The sequence below is a fragment of the Felis catus genome, chromosome A2 (genome assembly GCF_018350175.1).
Source record: "Felis catus isolate Fca126 chromosome A2, F.catus_Fca126_mat1.0, whole genome shotgun sequence".
NCBI lineage: Eukaryota > Metazoa > Chordata > Mammalia > Carnivora > Felidae > Felis > Felis catus.
The window spans coordinates 138883994-138897333 of record NC_058369.1 but is presented as its reverse complement, the minus strand read 5'-3'; the positions used below and the strand labels follow the sequence as shown (position 1 = coordinate 138897333).

Sequence of the window (13340 nt, the reverse complement as noted above, 5' to 3'; positions counted from 1 at the left end):
CTAACTTCTCTCCCAGACTCTGTCCTCTTTCACTCTGTCCCCCTTGATGTTATCAGACTTACCTATTTGAAACAAATATGTGACCATCTCATTTCTCTATAAAACCTTTCATTGGCTCTCCACTACCTATAGGATACAGTCTAAGCTCTTAACTATGATCTGGCCTTAGCCCACCTTTCCCAGGACCCTATTATAGTCGATGTTCTACAATATACAGAATTGCCTGTGATTTCCTGAGAACATCAAGTTATTTCAAAGCTAATGTGGTTTACGTTGTCCCATGGGGTTGAATGGCCTCCTTTCTGCCATCACCCTATTAGCCTGACTACTCATCCTTTAACAATCAACTTGGACAATTTTCAAGAGGAGGTTCACTCAATCTTCAGATTGGGTTAAGTGCCCTTTCTTGGTGTTATCACAATATCCTATTTATATGTATAACATGCTACTTAACATATTGTTTCATAATATGGGCTTTTATGCCTGATCCCCTGACTACACTGTCTTGAGGGAAGAGAATGTTTGTTATTTATGTTTGCATCACTACCATTTAGCTCAAGAACTGGACTCACAAACAAATTAAATAAAAGAATAAACAAGGCTGAGGCAACTGGAACAGAGTATGGAGAAAGGTTCAGCAGAATATTTAGTAGGTAAGGACTTGGTAAGTAGCTGGTCAGAGGTTGTTGTGGGCTGGGGAAAGATAAGAAGGAGTCAAGAATGATACTAGTTTGTAAATGAGAGTGCAATAAAGAAAATCCAGGCCTTCTAGAGAAGAAAGTTTAAAGGGACTATTATACTTCTCTCTTTGGGGATATGTTGAGTTTGAGATACTCAAGGAGACCCTAAAAAATGTTCTCCTAGCTCATTTTATAGTAGTTAGTACAGCTCACACAGACACAAAATTTTGTTGAATTAAATTGCCATTGCTAATTTATTAAAAATAGCCATGCTGAGGGGCGCCTGGGTGGCTCAGTCAGTTAAGCATCTGACTTCGGCTCAGGTCATGATCTCATGGTCCGTGAGTTCGAGCCCCGCGTCAGGCTCTGTGCTGACCGCTCAGAGCCTGGAGCCTGTTTTGGATTCTGTGTCTCCCTCTCTCTCTGCCCCTCCCCTGTTCATGCTCTGTCTCTCTCTGTCTCAAAAATAAATAAACGTTAAAATTAAAAAAAAAAATAGCCATGCTGATAAATTCTGAGATCTGCTATCCACGCTAACTGTATTTGAATCAGTTGTTCTTTTTTCTCCAAAAGTCATTACCACAATTTTCTGGATAAATGAATTTAAAGGCTTTTTTCTTCATTGGGTTTATGACAACTTTTTAAAGTTTGAGGGAGAAAGGGAAAAACTTTAAGCCCATAACACAGAAGGAAAACTTTTCTAGGCCAGGTAAGCTTTTGTTTACATAATTAAACTTAAATAATCAAGAGTATAAGATGAAGATTAAATAGTAATAGGAAACCATCTCTCACAAAGAACTAACAATCTTTTCTTCTTTCCATGGTTCCAGAATGAAAGGAAACCTAGTGGTATTAGAGCTGGGTAGTGATCAGAGGGATTTTTTTTTTTTTTTTTTTTTGCAGGGGGGCGGAGAACTGAGGCAAGAGGTGTAGCTACATCTGCCAGAAAACAGAGATATCATATAAGGTCTGTACAGCTGATTAGACTAATTAATAATCACGTAACTGTTGTGGTTTTGCCCCTCCTGCAGCCAGGTTTGGGCTGATAATATTTTTGTATCCTTCCCAGGTTTTAGCTTGTTCACACTAGATGTTTGCCACATAACTAACAGCACCATCCAAAACCACTCTTGGGAAAAAACTACCTGGATCCTGTTTGTTGTCCTGCATAAATGTTGGGAAAACAAAATTCCATTTCTGCCCATGAAGAGAAACACCTGCTTTTTTAACCAGCAGGAACATTTTAGTCAACATTGATGTGCACCGGTTTGGGAAATTGTTTAGAGATCCATGGCGGCAACATACTCTCTCTCGTGGTGACTTGACACATGAAAGAGGTGGGCCAAGACCTCTCGTCTTACCTGTGGCAACAAGAGTCAACTGATGCAGGTGTGTTATGTCTCTGATAGAATCCTCACGACAAATCAGAGGACGCAACAAGATCTTACTGTAATTGTTGTAGCAATCCTTCTTAGGTATGTGAGGATCTATTGTGGGAATGGCTTAATTGAACACCAGAAGATACAAACTCAAATGCTCATGGTTCTAGCACAGCTGATTTTAATTCTTGCTATTCCTGTATGACAAATTGCTTTGTCAGCTCATAAGATGAGCACAGAGGGAAAAAATGGTTATTATTAACAAATTTCTGTCCTTTAATATGTTTTACATGAGGCCAATAATCTCCTTTTCCCTGGCTTGCTACATTAATCATCAAATCATACTTTGCAAGGGCCTTTAGATTTTCTTGATTCTTTATAATAAGCTAACAGTGATTTAAGATGTTGGGTGATAGCGTAGAAAGATTGTAAAACCTCAGCGTCAGCAGTAGAAACGTCCTGAGCTACAAGAGGGGCATTTTGTTCAAGACTTAAGCAGCAATTATGCCAAAGTGATGAACGGGTGTAGAGACTTTGTGATGAAGAGAGCCAGTTGAGAAAGATGACCTTATCACTCTGCAGTGTAACTGGAAAGGCAAATGCCCCCAGAAGTATTTTAGCTCAAAAAATAAAACTTCAAAATGGTAATGTTGCTCCAGAATCAATTAAGATAATTTGAAGGATACCTATGTAGCTTGCCAAGTCAACATGCATTAAAAATAGGGCTTGAGGCGCCTGGGTGGCTCAGTCAGTTAAGCATCCGACTCTTGGTTTTGGCTCAAGCCATGATCTCATGTTTGTGAGTTCAAGCCCTGTATTGGGCTCTGCACTGATAGTGTGGAGTCTGCTTAGGATTCTCTCTCTCTCCCTCTCTCTCTGCCCCTCCTGCTCTCTCTCTTTCTCTCTCTCTCTCTGATAAATTCTGGGATCTGCTATCCCCTATCTGCTATCTTTCAAAATAAATAAATAAACTTAAAAAATAGGGCTTAAAAAACAATTTGTACATGATGATTACACATAATTATAAAGTCAAATAAGTGACATAATTTCACCTGACATGCTTAAATTATTGCTATGCAAATTAAAGCTATTTTTATAAGTAATATTTATAAGCCAATATTCTAGTTCTGATGGTTCAAAGAGCCTTTGTTGTAGTTCTCAAATTCCATGACTATTAGTGTCAACCGGTTAATGCTGTGGCAGGAGACACATGTAATGCAATCATGTGGGAAGGGCATCTTCTGTTTTTAATTGGAGCCATGCTGGAAATCTTTGGAAGACTTCTCCTTTTTAGACTTCCTGAGCACTAAAGATGAAAAAGAAAAACAGATACCCTCCCCTAAAATACTAATTGAAGACACATTATATAAAAATAAGTAAATAAATAAACCTTTTCTAAAAGAGGCAAAAAAAAAAAAAAAGATCAGTATATTGTCTTTCAAAGTCCCTGTTTTATGTGGGTTTTGGCAACCTTTGACTTGTTTTTGCAGCCAACTATGATACTGGGCTGGCTCAGCTGTAAGATTATTTTTTCCCCTTTCTGGCTACCTGCTCTTGTGTCTCTAAGTCTTGACTTTTTGCAAATAGAATAGGAACTCAAAGGGTGTTATATTTTTTTGTGTGTGAAAGAAATAAATAAACACACAGTCTCCTACAGTGTAAAATCTGTGCTGCAACAGCATGGCCAAGCTTCAAGTTGCTAGACCAAAACTTAAAATGCCATGCTGTCTACTGTGGGTGCAGACTCCCACTTCCCTGAGATGCAGCTCCATTTGTCCTACAAAATTATATGTAAAAAATATAACATAGAAAAAATATAACATATCCAGAAGAACCAATGCAGTGTCAGTAACTTTGGGCAGCCATAAAAATCTGAGGACCAAAATGAATTCTGAGAGTCATCTTAAGGCTGAAAAACAGGATCCAAGAGACCTTCAGTGGTCATTTCCCTAGTCAGTCCAATGACTGCCTTCTGGTTTACCAAGGGGGCCATTTGAGAAAGAACAAGAGATCCCGTGTCTGGCAAAACGATCAGATGAGACACTGCAGTTTTTTCTTCCATTGCACTTTCAGCAGAAGCTCCTCAGATCTAGAGCAAACAACAGGAGCCAAGTAACTTCATACGCCAAAACAATGTATGCAAAACTTGAAAAAGTACAGACAAAATCCAGTTTTGCAAACCTTTGTCTCATTAAAAGAGTAGGGAAATGAAGACGAAGGAAGAGAGAGATTTTCCATGTGAGTTGTCCAGATGATTGACAGTCTTTCTCCCTCATAAGGAATTGCTTTACCCTTGCTTCAAGCCAAATGAGAGGGGCCTTCGAGAGACCAACTTTAAGAAGTGGACGTGTGTCCTTTAGGGTTTGGGGATCATTAGAATTGGTATGAGACACTGTGGCTATAGATGAGCTTTAAGATGGCTGGGAGAATGAGAGAGCAAGAGTGAGACCAAGAGCAAGAAAGAGTGAAAGAGAGAGAGGGCTGTATTGGCAGCTAACTCTATTTCTAGCAACAGCAGAGCAAGTGTGCATGAGTGTTTCTGGTGGATCAAAGGTGGGCAACAGTATAGCAAGCCTAGTGCTATTTTGAATAGTTTTCAGGAGGGTGCCTGGAGTGGCAAGGTGACCCACAACAGAGGGAGGGACAATTGGAAGTCAAGGGGCCCAGGTATTGCCTCTATCAAGGAAGGCATAGTCAGAGGGCCCCAGTGGGAAGGAGGGTCTTCAAGGAAGTCTACAAAAGCACTTTCACAAGAATTAGCATGCCCTACCCGGAAAGCACATCAATGGGTTATGCTTACACCAGTCAAGTAAGACTTTCTTTGTCCTTAACATCTCCCTAACCTGACCCAGTGACGAAAGGGGTGAGAGAAAGAGGAAAGAAAGCTCTTATACCCTCTCTCCTCCTTTGGGCTTTGAGACCCAAGAGGGCCTGAGCTGGGGGAAGGAAATGACTTCATGTGGTTATAACAGGACTGGGCAATTTTAGTACTGAACTGTCATTCTTCTTACGCCTGAAAATAATTTTTCATTCTTATTATCTGAAAGTGGTTTTAAAGTTATGGGACTTACTAAGATTTTATTCAAGTGATATAAACAGGAAATAATCACAGAGTTTGAAAAAATGGTGGGGCGGAAGGGAGGTTAAAATTATTGTCTGCTATCACCTTATCAGTTTAGCCTAATACATTACTGACTGCAAATGAAATAATTTTCACCACAGGGTGTTGGGGACTACTCAAAACACAGGCCCACCTGTTTAATGCATTAGATAAACCAATGGAAGAAGGTCGTTCATTAGTTTAGCACATTAAATTGTCTTGATTTTTATGCTCCACCAAAGACATTTTATACCTTCTTTGGCCACAATTTCCTATGGGAAGGTTGAGAGTGTTAGTCAAGGCAAGTGCTCTCCACGTTTCCATCTTCCTGCTTTCATTGACCAGTGATCCTAGTTTTTAAATGTCTACATAAAACTAATTCTTTTTTAACATCTTATTTTGTAGAGTCTCAAGTTGTGATTGCTAAATGCTCTGGCTGAGTAATGGTGAATACATCATTTAATCTCCTCCGGACATAGTTTTTTAACACAAAATAAGACTGAGAATATAACTAAAGATACAATGAGAAATCTAACCAATCAAAAGATACAATAAATAAAGAGCCAGCGTAAATACCTCATGGAAATGACATCCACACGTCCCCTGCAAAAACTCTTTGTATCGCCCCATCGTTATAGTAAATGTGTCAACCACTTCATAGCCATATGTCTTTGCAGCATCCAGAATAATCAAATTTTCTTTCCATAAGTTCTGAACTTCACTCTGTATTGCAAAAGAGAAGAATGAGAATTTTTATTAAGAGGATTGTTTTATGATTTAATAACTTAGGTAGAAATCATGTAAATATCGTCTTTTTTACAGATAGATCCCACTGCAGGAAAAAGACTTAATTTCACATGCACTTTTTTAAATTTTATTTTAGAGAGACAGAGAGAGAGAGAGAGCGAGAGAGAGCGAGAGAGCAGTGGGGGTGGGGAGTAGTGGTAGAGGGAGAGAGAGAATCTTAAGCAGGCTCCACTCTCAGCATGGAGCCCGAGGCAGAGTATCGTGATCTGAGCCAAAATCAAGAGGCAGAGGCTCAAATGACTGAGCCACCCAGGTGCCCTTCACATGCATTTCTTAAGTAAAGATGTGTTATCAGTTTTTTATTCAAAATATAAATATAAACATTTATGTATATATAAAACACCACACATAAATATCTATAATGACACACAGTTTGGAACTTTTCCTTCTATGAAAATTAGTTTTATTTCCCACAAAGATCCATTGAAATATTTAAAAGTCTTACTTTAAAAGTCAAAATTTGAAAATCACAAAGGCTGTCTCCATCTATTTGGACTTTTATTCATTTAGTCATTTGAATATTAATTAGTGTCTGTTTTGTGCTTAGCTCTGCTAAGGGACAAGATTACAAGGGAAAAGAAATCATGGCCCCTGCTCTTAAGACATTGTATTCTAACAGGAGAAATAGATTTGTAAACATTTGCTCAGTCCTTTAATGGATTTAAATATGCTGGGCTCTGGGCTAGTCAGAAGAAGGAATAGCTGTGCAGGGGCAGGGGGACAGTTGGACAGTGAGGCTTCGGGAAGAGGATCCAAAGCCGAGTGAGGTTTGCCTATTGGATGGAGGTGGGGGCACCAGAGAAGAGGAGTGTACTTCAGGGGGGCAGGAGAATTGAGTGAAATTTCCAGTCGCTGCTTTTTTGGATCATATGCTTCCCTCCCTCCCAACCATGTCCAAAGCAATGACGGCGCTTGGCAGAAAGTCTAATTCAGATCCACTGCTGAGAGGAGGGACCCTGCACTAACTACTCTAACTCTGAGATTCCTCATCAGCCTGGTTAGGATTTTCTTAGACTGACCTGTAGTCTGAGACTCTTCCTACCTCATCCATCCTTCCACTCCCTTCATATCAGACACATTACAGCCAACCACAGTGCCCAATGCATAGTAGACACTCCAAAAAATATTTGGTGCAAGATTGAGGGATATGCACTGGGTGCTATCCCCTGAAACTTCCTGCCTACTTGGCACGCTTCCCTTTATCCTTTCCAGACATTCTCCTTAATAAATCCCCTTATTTTGCTAATCTTGTCTGCTGTTTCTTAGAAAACCCAAACTGACAGAGGGAGGAGATTGCTCTTGCCTTTTCTAAAGGACAAAAATGCTGTTCATTTTCCCAGTGAAAAAGTGAATCACTTGCATTTGTTGATCAGGCTGCAAAGTAACAGAAGCAGTACACATAGGTCTAATTTTCTGTCTTCTCCACTGTGCTAGCATACCTAATCTTTATGTGACATCATTTCCCCCAAAATAAAAGTAGTGAACAGAAAATATTCCCACTGAAGGAATCTAGAGCAAGGAAGCACATGTGAATTTCGTCTTTGCCATCATGTGAACCATGATGCTCAATATTGTTTGCAGGCTTCTTCTTGTCCTGTTACAAGTATTTTCTCAACTTTAATATGTCTGATTATGAAAGGTATATGGAACTTTACAGTAAACAGTTTCTTAAGAGAGTTTTCTAGAGAAAGGTTGGTTCTCTGGGAAATAGATTCTGAGATGGGAATTTGCATAACAGTAGAGTGCTTTGGGGGATCAAACACTTATAAGGAAGTGATGTAGCTCCAACAGAGGCTTTTTGTGCATCCTCCTGGGAGTTTTAGAGCTGGCATGGTCCCTCCAGGATGGCCCAATTGGGGAAAGGGGACTGAATCTTGGCACTCCTGCACTGGCAAGTTGGGGCTCTGCAGAGAAAGGCAGTACTGTCAGCAGTCAGGTGTGAGTCCTTAGTGGGTCACACTCCCAGTGGCCCAGTTGAATGAATATTTCAGCCTTGAAGGGGCGATCTGGGAGCAGCTAAATCATATGAAGTATCACTCACTCCTTGCATGGGATATTTTTTTGAAAATCTACCATCTGCTGAGAATTGGGTTTTGCATTTGGGGTACCAGAGTGAGCAATGCAGCCCTCCCTCCCCAGTCCTTGCTCTCACAGAGGTTAGTCTAGCAGGGGAGACAGACAACCAAGGATTGTATCTGTTGAGTGACATGAATAAAGTCACAAGACATTATTATAGGAGCTCATAGCAGGAGTAGCCAATTGAGTCTAGTGCATCAGTTAAGTCTGCCCCACGGTAAACTAACACTGGAAGGATGACTGGAAGTTGTTCAGGTGAGGAGTTGGTGAGAGGTGGGCTCCATGAGGAAGGAACAGTGATTTCAAAGACCTGGAAGTGTCTGAGAGCATGGTGTGCTTGAGAAACTGAAAGTTGCCCAGTAGGACTGAGCTCAGTAGTGGTGCATGTGTGTGTGTGTGTGTGTGTGTGTGTGTGTGTGCACGTTTGTGTATATGTAGGGATGAGTCCACAGAGGAAGGCAGAGGCAAGCTCGTGAATGGCCATGGAAGCCTATGATTGAGTTCACCCTTATTTTCTGCCTCCACTTGATATTATTCCTTTCTTTTTCATTCTATTCTTTCCTTTCCATTTCTCCCCTCCTTTTGCCTTCATTCAGTTTGAAAAGACTGATGAGGACCATCAAAGCCCTGGTGGGAAGCATAGTATTTAACACAGGATCTGGCACAAAGCAAGTGCTGTAGAAAAGTTTGCTATCTGCTGAGATGAACTGATTCAGAGTTAGGAACCTACATATAAGTAGGGGCCCTAAGTACTCCAGTTTTGGCAAGGAGGAAAGTGGGGCTCAGAGAAGAATTCTCAAGAATCAACTGTAACCTTGACTATAGCCTTCAAATAACATTAAAGGAGATTTAACTCAAAACCCACAGCAAAAATTATCAAAGGAGCCCTCGTCTAATCCCTCACAGTCTCCAACCCTTCAGCTACCCAACATGCAAACTACTTGCACTCATTTTAAGTGACCCTAACTTCCCCACACTAACTCCAAGAAGCTGAATTTGGAGGCTTGACTTGGGCCACTTTCTACCAGTTCTGTTTTTGCATCACAGATCTAGCATCTCGGCAGGCGAGGTGGCAAGAAGGGAGAGGGGGTTGTGTAATCTGCACCGGGGAGAGCTAGGAGAGCTCAACATTATTATACAAAAATAAATCTCACTCAGTTTACACAGTACACGGACAGCTTCCTGTCTCCCCAATTCCTAGTGCTCCCCTGAGCTCCCTGAAGCAACTGCACACAAACCTGCCTGCCAGTGAACTCTCCTCACTTGAACAAGAGCAGCTGGTTCTCTTGCCTACAGATGTTGCCTTTTCTTTTCTTAGACTTCTATTCAGTGTTGAGACTAATTTACTCTTTTCGAGAAGAACTGGTCAGAGGCTTCTAACTCCTCCCACTTATGAATATCCAAGGAAAGGAAAAACTAATGATACTACTTCAAAGACTTTTTTTTTTTTGAAAAGCAATCAGTCAGAAATCATCTTCAAAAAAGCCACTCTTCCCCAAAGTACTCATTGATACTGACAATTTCATTTGTGGTTCCAACATGAGTCTTTAAAGGTGTATGAAACATTAGTGGGGTAAGGGGATACTTAAAGCCTAATCTCTCTCATCTACCCCCCAGTTCTTTGTTTTTTTCATAGCTCGGCATCCCTTTTCTTCTCTTATGAGCTCAAAGCATCCACAATGTATTCATGTGATATGGTCTCCTTATTTCCCGGAGTAATTATAACTGGTTTGAAATCATAATCCTTAACTATATTATCCTCCTTTGATTTTTATGAAGGCCGCTGAGTATTGCGTACTGTCTTGTGGGTTCTTTTTCAGACACCAGCAAAGATTCTTATAGGAACCACAAAGTTCACATAGCCTGGAGGGAATGGGCCTACCTGTGTCAAGAAATGCAGTCCATCCACTGGGAGATGAAATCCAATTCCCAAAGTTTTGATGATCACAAGGATATTGAGTAAATTTTCCCTGTGAATCAGAATTCTGAGGTCATAAACTTTGATTACATTTCTAGATGTTTGTGCTTACATAAACAAATACACTGGAATTCTTCTAGAATGTGATAATTAGCTTATAAGACTAAATTCTCATTTTATAAATATGATACATTTTAGGGTGTTTTTTTTGTGGGTAGAGTTTTATGTGCCATTGGGCATGTTTTTACCCATAGTAAATTCAAATTTGGATAATGAAATGCCATCCAGTGATTGGATACGAAAGTATTTTGAAACATTTTAAACTAGACTTCAAGTATGTTATTCTAAATTACAAACTGCTCTTTAGATAAAATCTTGATGAAATTTAGTCACATTAAGGGTGACTTTGCTTTTTAACTTAGGATACTAATGACAGTTATTACTTCAGAAACCTACCTTTTCAAAACCTTGTGAATAATTTGTAGGTGATTGGAATTAAGCCACTGAACACCACCAACGACCAATACGGTCTGGCCTGTATTCTCCAGGGGACGTGATCTGAAATCCAGGAAGGAAAACAACACATGTTGCCTTGAAACAGATGGCAAACATTTTAACAGCAGTGCCTCACATTTCACTGAACCATATCTAGCATCCTGATCACAGGACCCCCTTGTCGTTTCCAACTCATTTTCAGCCATATTACTTGGCATTTAAGCTTTTCAGCACATTTGATATACAGTGAGCCATTATGACCGCTAGTAAAACATCAGCACATTATGGCATTGTGCCATACATAAGAGTTCCATTGTACCTTTGCAAGAGATGTTCAAGTGCTTTTTCAAATGTTGGTCTCAATGAAGGGCTTATCCAGAACTGGGGATAGTAGGAATAACTGACCAAAGTCTTCCCACCATTGACATTGTGGTAGAATTTTGTGCCGTGGACCTTCTGCCATTCTTGCAAGGTTTCATTTAGTCTTTCGATCAGATAGTACATTATTCCTCTATTGGTTGAATCTCCAATGAAAAGAATCTGTAAATCAAAGAAAAATATTTGCTTTCAAACCTGATGTTTACAGGATGAGAGATAATATAAAATAAGTGATTTCTTGAGGACTCATAAAACCACAAGTCTAATTCTTTGAAGGAGAGCCCTTTCAACTGTTAGAAATGACATCCATCATATTCTCCCCCAAGCCTGTTCATTTTCCTCTCTTCCACACTCCTAGCAATGATATCAGTCACTGACCTGCTAACTCATGTTTAAAGCTTTTTGCTTTACACTACCTTCAGGTTCTCCTCCTCCTTTATGCTGTTTGCCTTCCCATTTAATTAGCTTCACAAATTTTATTGATTCAAATAGGTATGAACTATTTTAGTGCTGTAAGAACACTTAGAGATTTTTCTAACCTCTTTGTTTTATAGATGAGAAAACTGGGGATCTGCAGAGGTTAAAAATCTCAGTAAAAGTCATGCCACTACTTGAGTAAAGAGCCACAGAACCCGGAGCATGAGTTTCTGAACAGTCGTCTATGTCCCCAGGAGCAGAGCCCAGCACCATTGGCCCTCAAACACTCATACTCATCACCTCTTCCACATCCCCTCCCAGTGTGGCTCTGCTTCAGGCTCGCATTAACTCAAATCTGTGCTAGTGGCCACCCTTGAATTCATTCTACACACACAGTACTACAGGGATAAATTTCCAAATGCCTACTTCTGGTCATGTTACTTTCATGCTCAAAAACCTTATCAGCTCTCCATTTTCTATAAAATTAAGCCTAGTTACTTAGGTTCAGCCAACATTTGCTAAATTTTTGTTGCATATCAGACTTTGCTGGGTGGAGATTTCACACAGAGTACTCACTTCTAATCTTCATAATTGTGAGGTCTGAGTCATTATTCCTATTCCACAGATGAGGAATTTGAGGCTCAAGGAGATTGAGGTCATAAATCTAGTAAATGGGGAACACAGGACTCAAGCCTAGGCCCTTTAACTCCAAGTGCAAGATCACTGGCCCCATCCTCTCAATGCTTTCCGTCATGTAAGATTCCTACTTTTTCACTGAACATGATTTGCACTCCACAACATCTGTTTCTCCTTGTACTAATCTGTCTAGAAAGCTCCTCCCTCTGCCACCCCACCTGTGTAAACGCTACACAACCTCCAGACCTGAAACAAACGTGTCTCGTAGTAGGTCTTGCCCAATGCCCCAGCTTGTCCAATGACCTTGTCTGTCCTCTGTGATTTCATTACATTTTTAATTTCCATGACAGATGTTATCAAAGACTACATGAAACTATGGCTATTTGTGTCTGTGTCTTTTTTTCTCATATCATATCAAGAAGTATTTGAGGTCAGAGCCAGGGTTAATTTCTAAATTCTAATTTCCCCCATACTACCATGCATGCACTTTAAAAATATTTATTGAATTGAAAGTCAAAACGACTTTTGTTAGAGACAATCCTTTTTAAGGTCTTTGAACAGGTTTATTTCATTCTTCACTTTTCTCTCTCTGTATTGAGATTTCTCTTTCCGTTAGCCATGCACATATTTTCCTCTGATTTCAACAGCAGTCATTGCTGTCACTTCTCAGGCACGACTGCATTTGTCCATGCACAACAAATTAGGTGAGAATCTGCAAAAGTTTGTCCTTTCCATGGTAAATGTACTCAATTAGCTGTGTGAAGAAATGCCAGAACGTCTCTGATTTGCCCTCAGATCAAACACCATAAGCATCATCAAGTTGAACTGAATAACATAAGATGCCAAGGCCCCAGTCACCGATCCTCTTGGTCAAGTTCTATTTGGGGCAATAAAATTCCAGTATGATTAAATAACTTGTGAAATCAGTTGAAATTCTTACTTTGACCTGTAACTGTTTGTATTTCTGGTCCAGATTTCTGATTTTTAAAAGGGGAATTGTGAATAATCAGGAAGGCTCTTAATTTCAGACACAGAACTAGTAATTTTCCAACACCATCTGTATTAGTTTGCTGGAGCCCCCATAACAGAGTACCACAGGCTCGGTGGTTTATGCAACAGAAATCCATTTTCTCATGATTCTGCAGTCAAATGCTCTTCCACTGAGCTATACCCCCCATTTTCTCATGATTCTGGAGGCTAGAAGTCCAAGATCAAGGTATTTATACGGTTGATTTCTTCCGAGGGCCTTTCTCCTTGCCTTGTAGATGCCATCTACTCTCTGTGTCTTCACATGGTCTTTCCTCTCTGTGTCTGTGTCCTAATCTCCTCTTTTTTTTTTTTTAACGTTTATTTATTTTTGAGACAGAGAGAGACAGAGCATGAATGGGGGAGGGTCAGAGAGAGAGGGAGACACAGAATCCGAGACAGGCTCCAGGCTCTGAGCGGTCAGCACA

The 13340-nt window shown here is 40.1% G+C and overlaps 1 protein-coding gene across 7 annotated transcripts in view; it reads right to left on the bottom strand.

Moving 5' to 3' along the window:
• The window catches only part of CPED1 (cadherin like and PC-esterase domain containing 1), a 271927-nt gene that overhangs the window by 12137 nt on the left and 246450 nt on the right, over positions 1-13340 (bottom strand). For all 7 annotated transcript variants that reach the window (XM_045052653.1, XM_045052654.1, XM_045052651.1 and 4 more), the window contains 4 exons: positions 10775-10995; positions 10417-10518; positions 9925-10012; positions 5736-5882 (listed from right to left, as the gene is read on the bottom strand). In XM_045052653.1, the coding sequence (XP_044908588.1) occupies positions 5736-5882; positions 9925-10012; positions 10417-10518; positions 10775-10995 (558 nt within the window). The remainder of the gene's footprint in view (positions 1-5735; positions 5883-9924; positions 10013-10416; positions 10519-10774; positions 10996-13340) is intronic.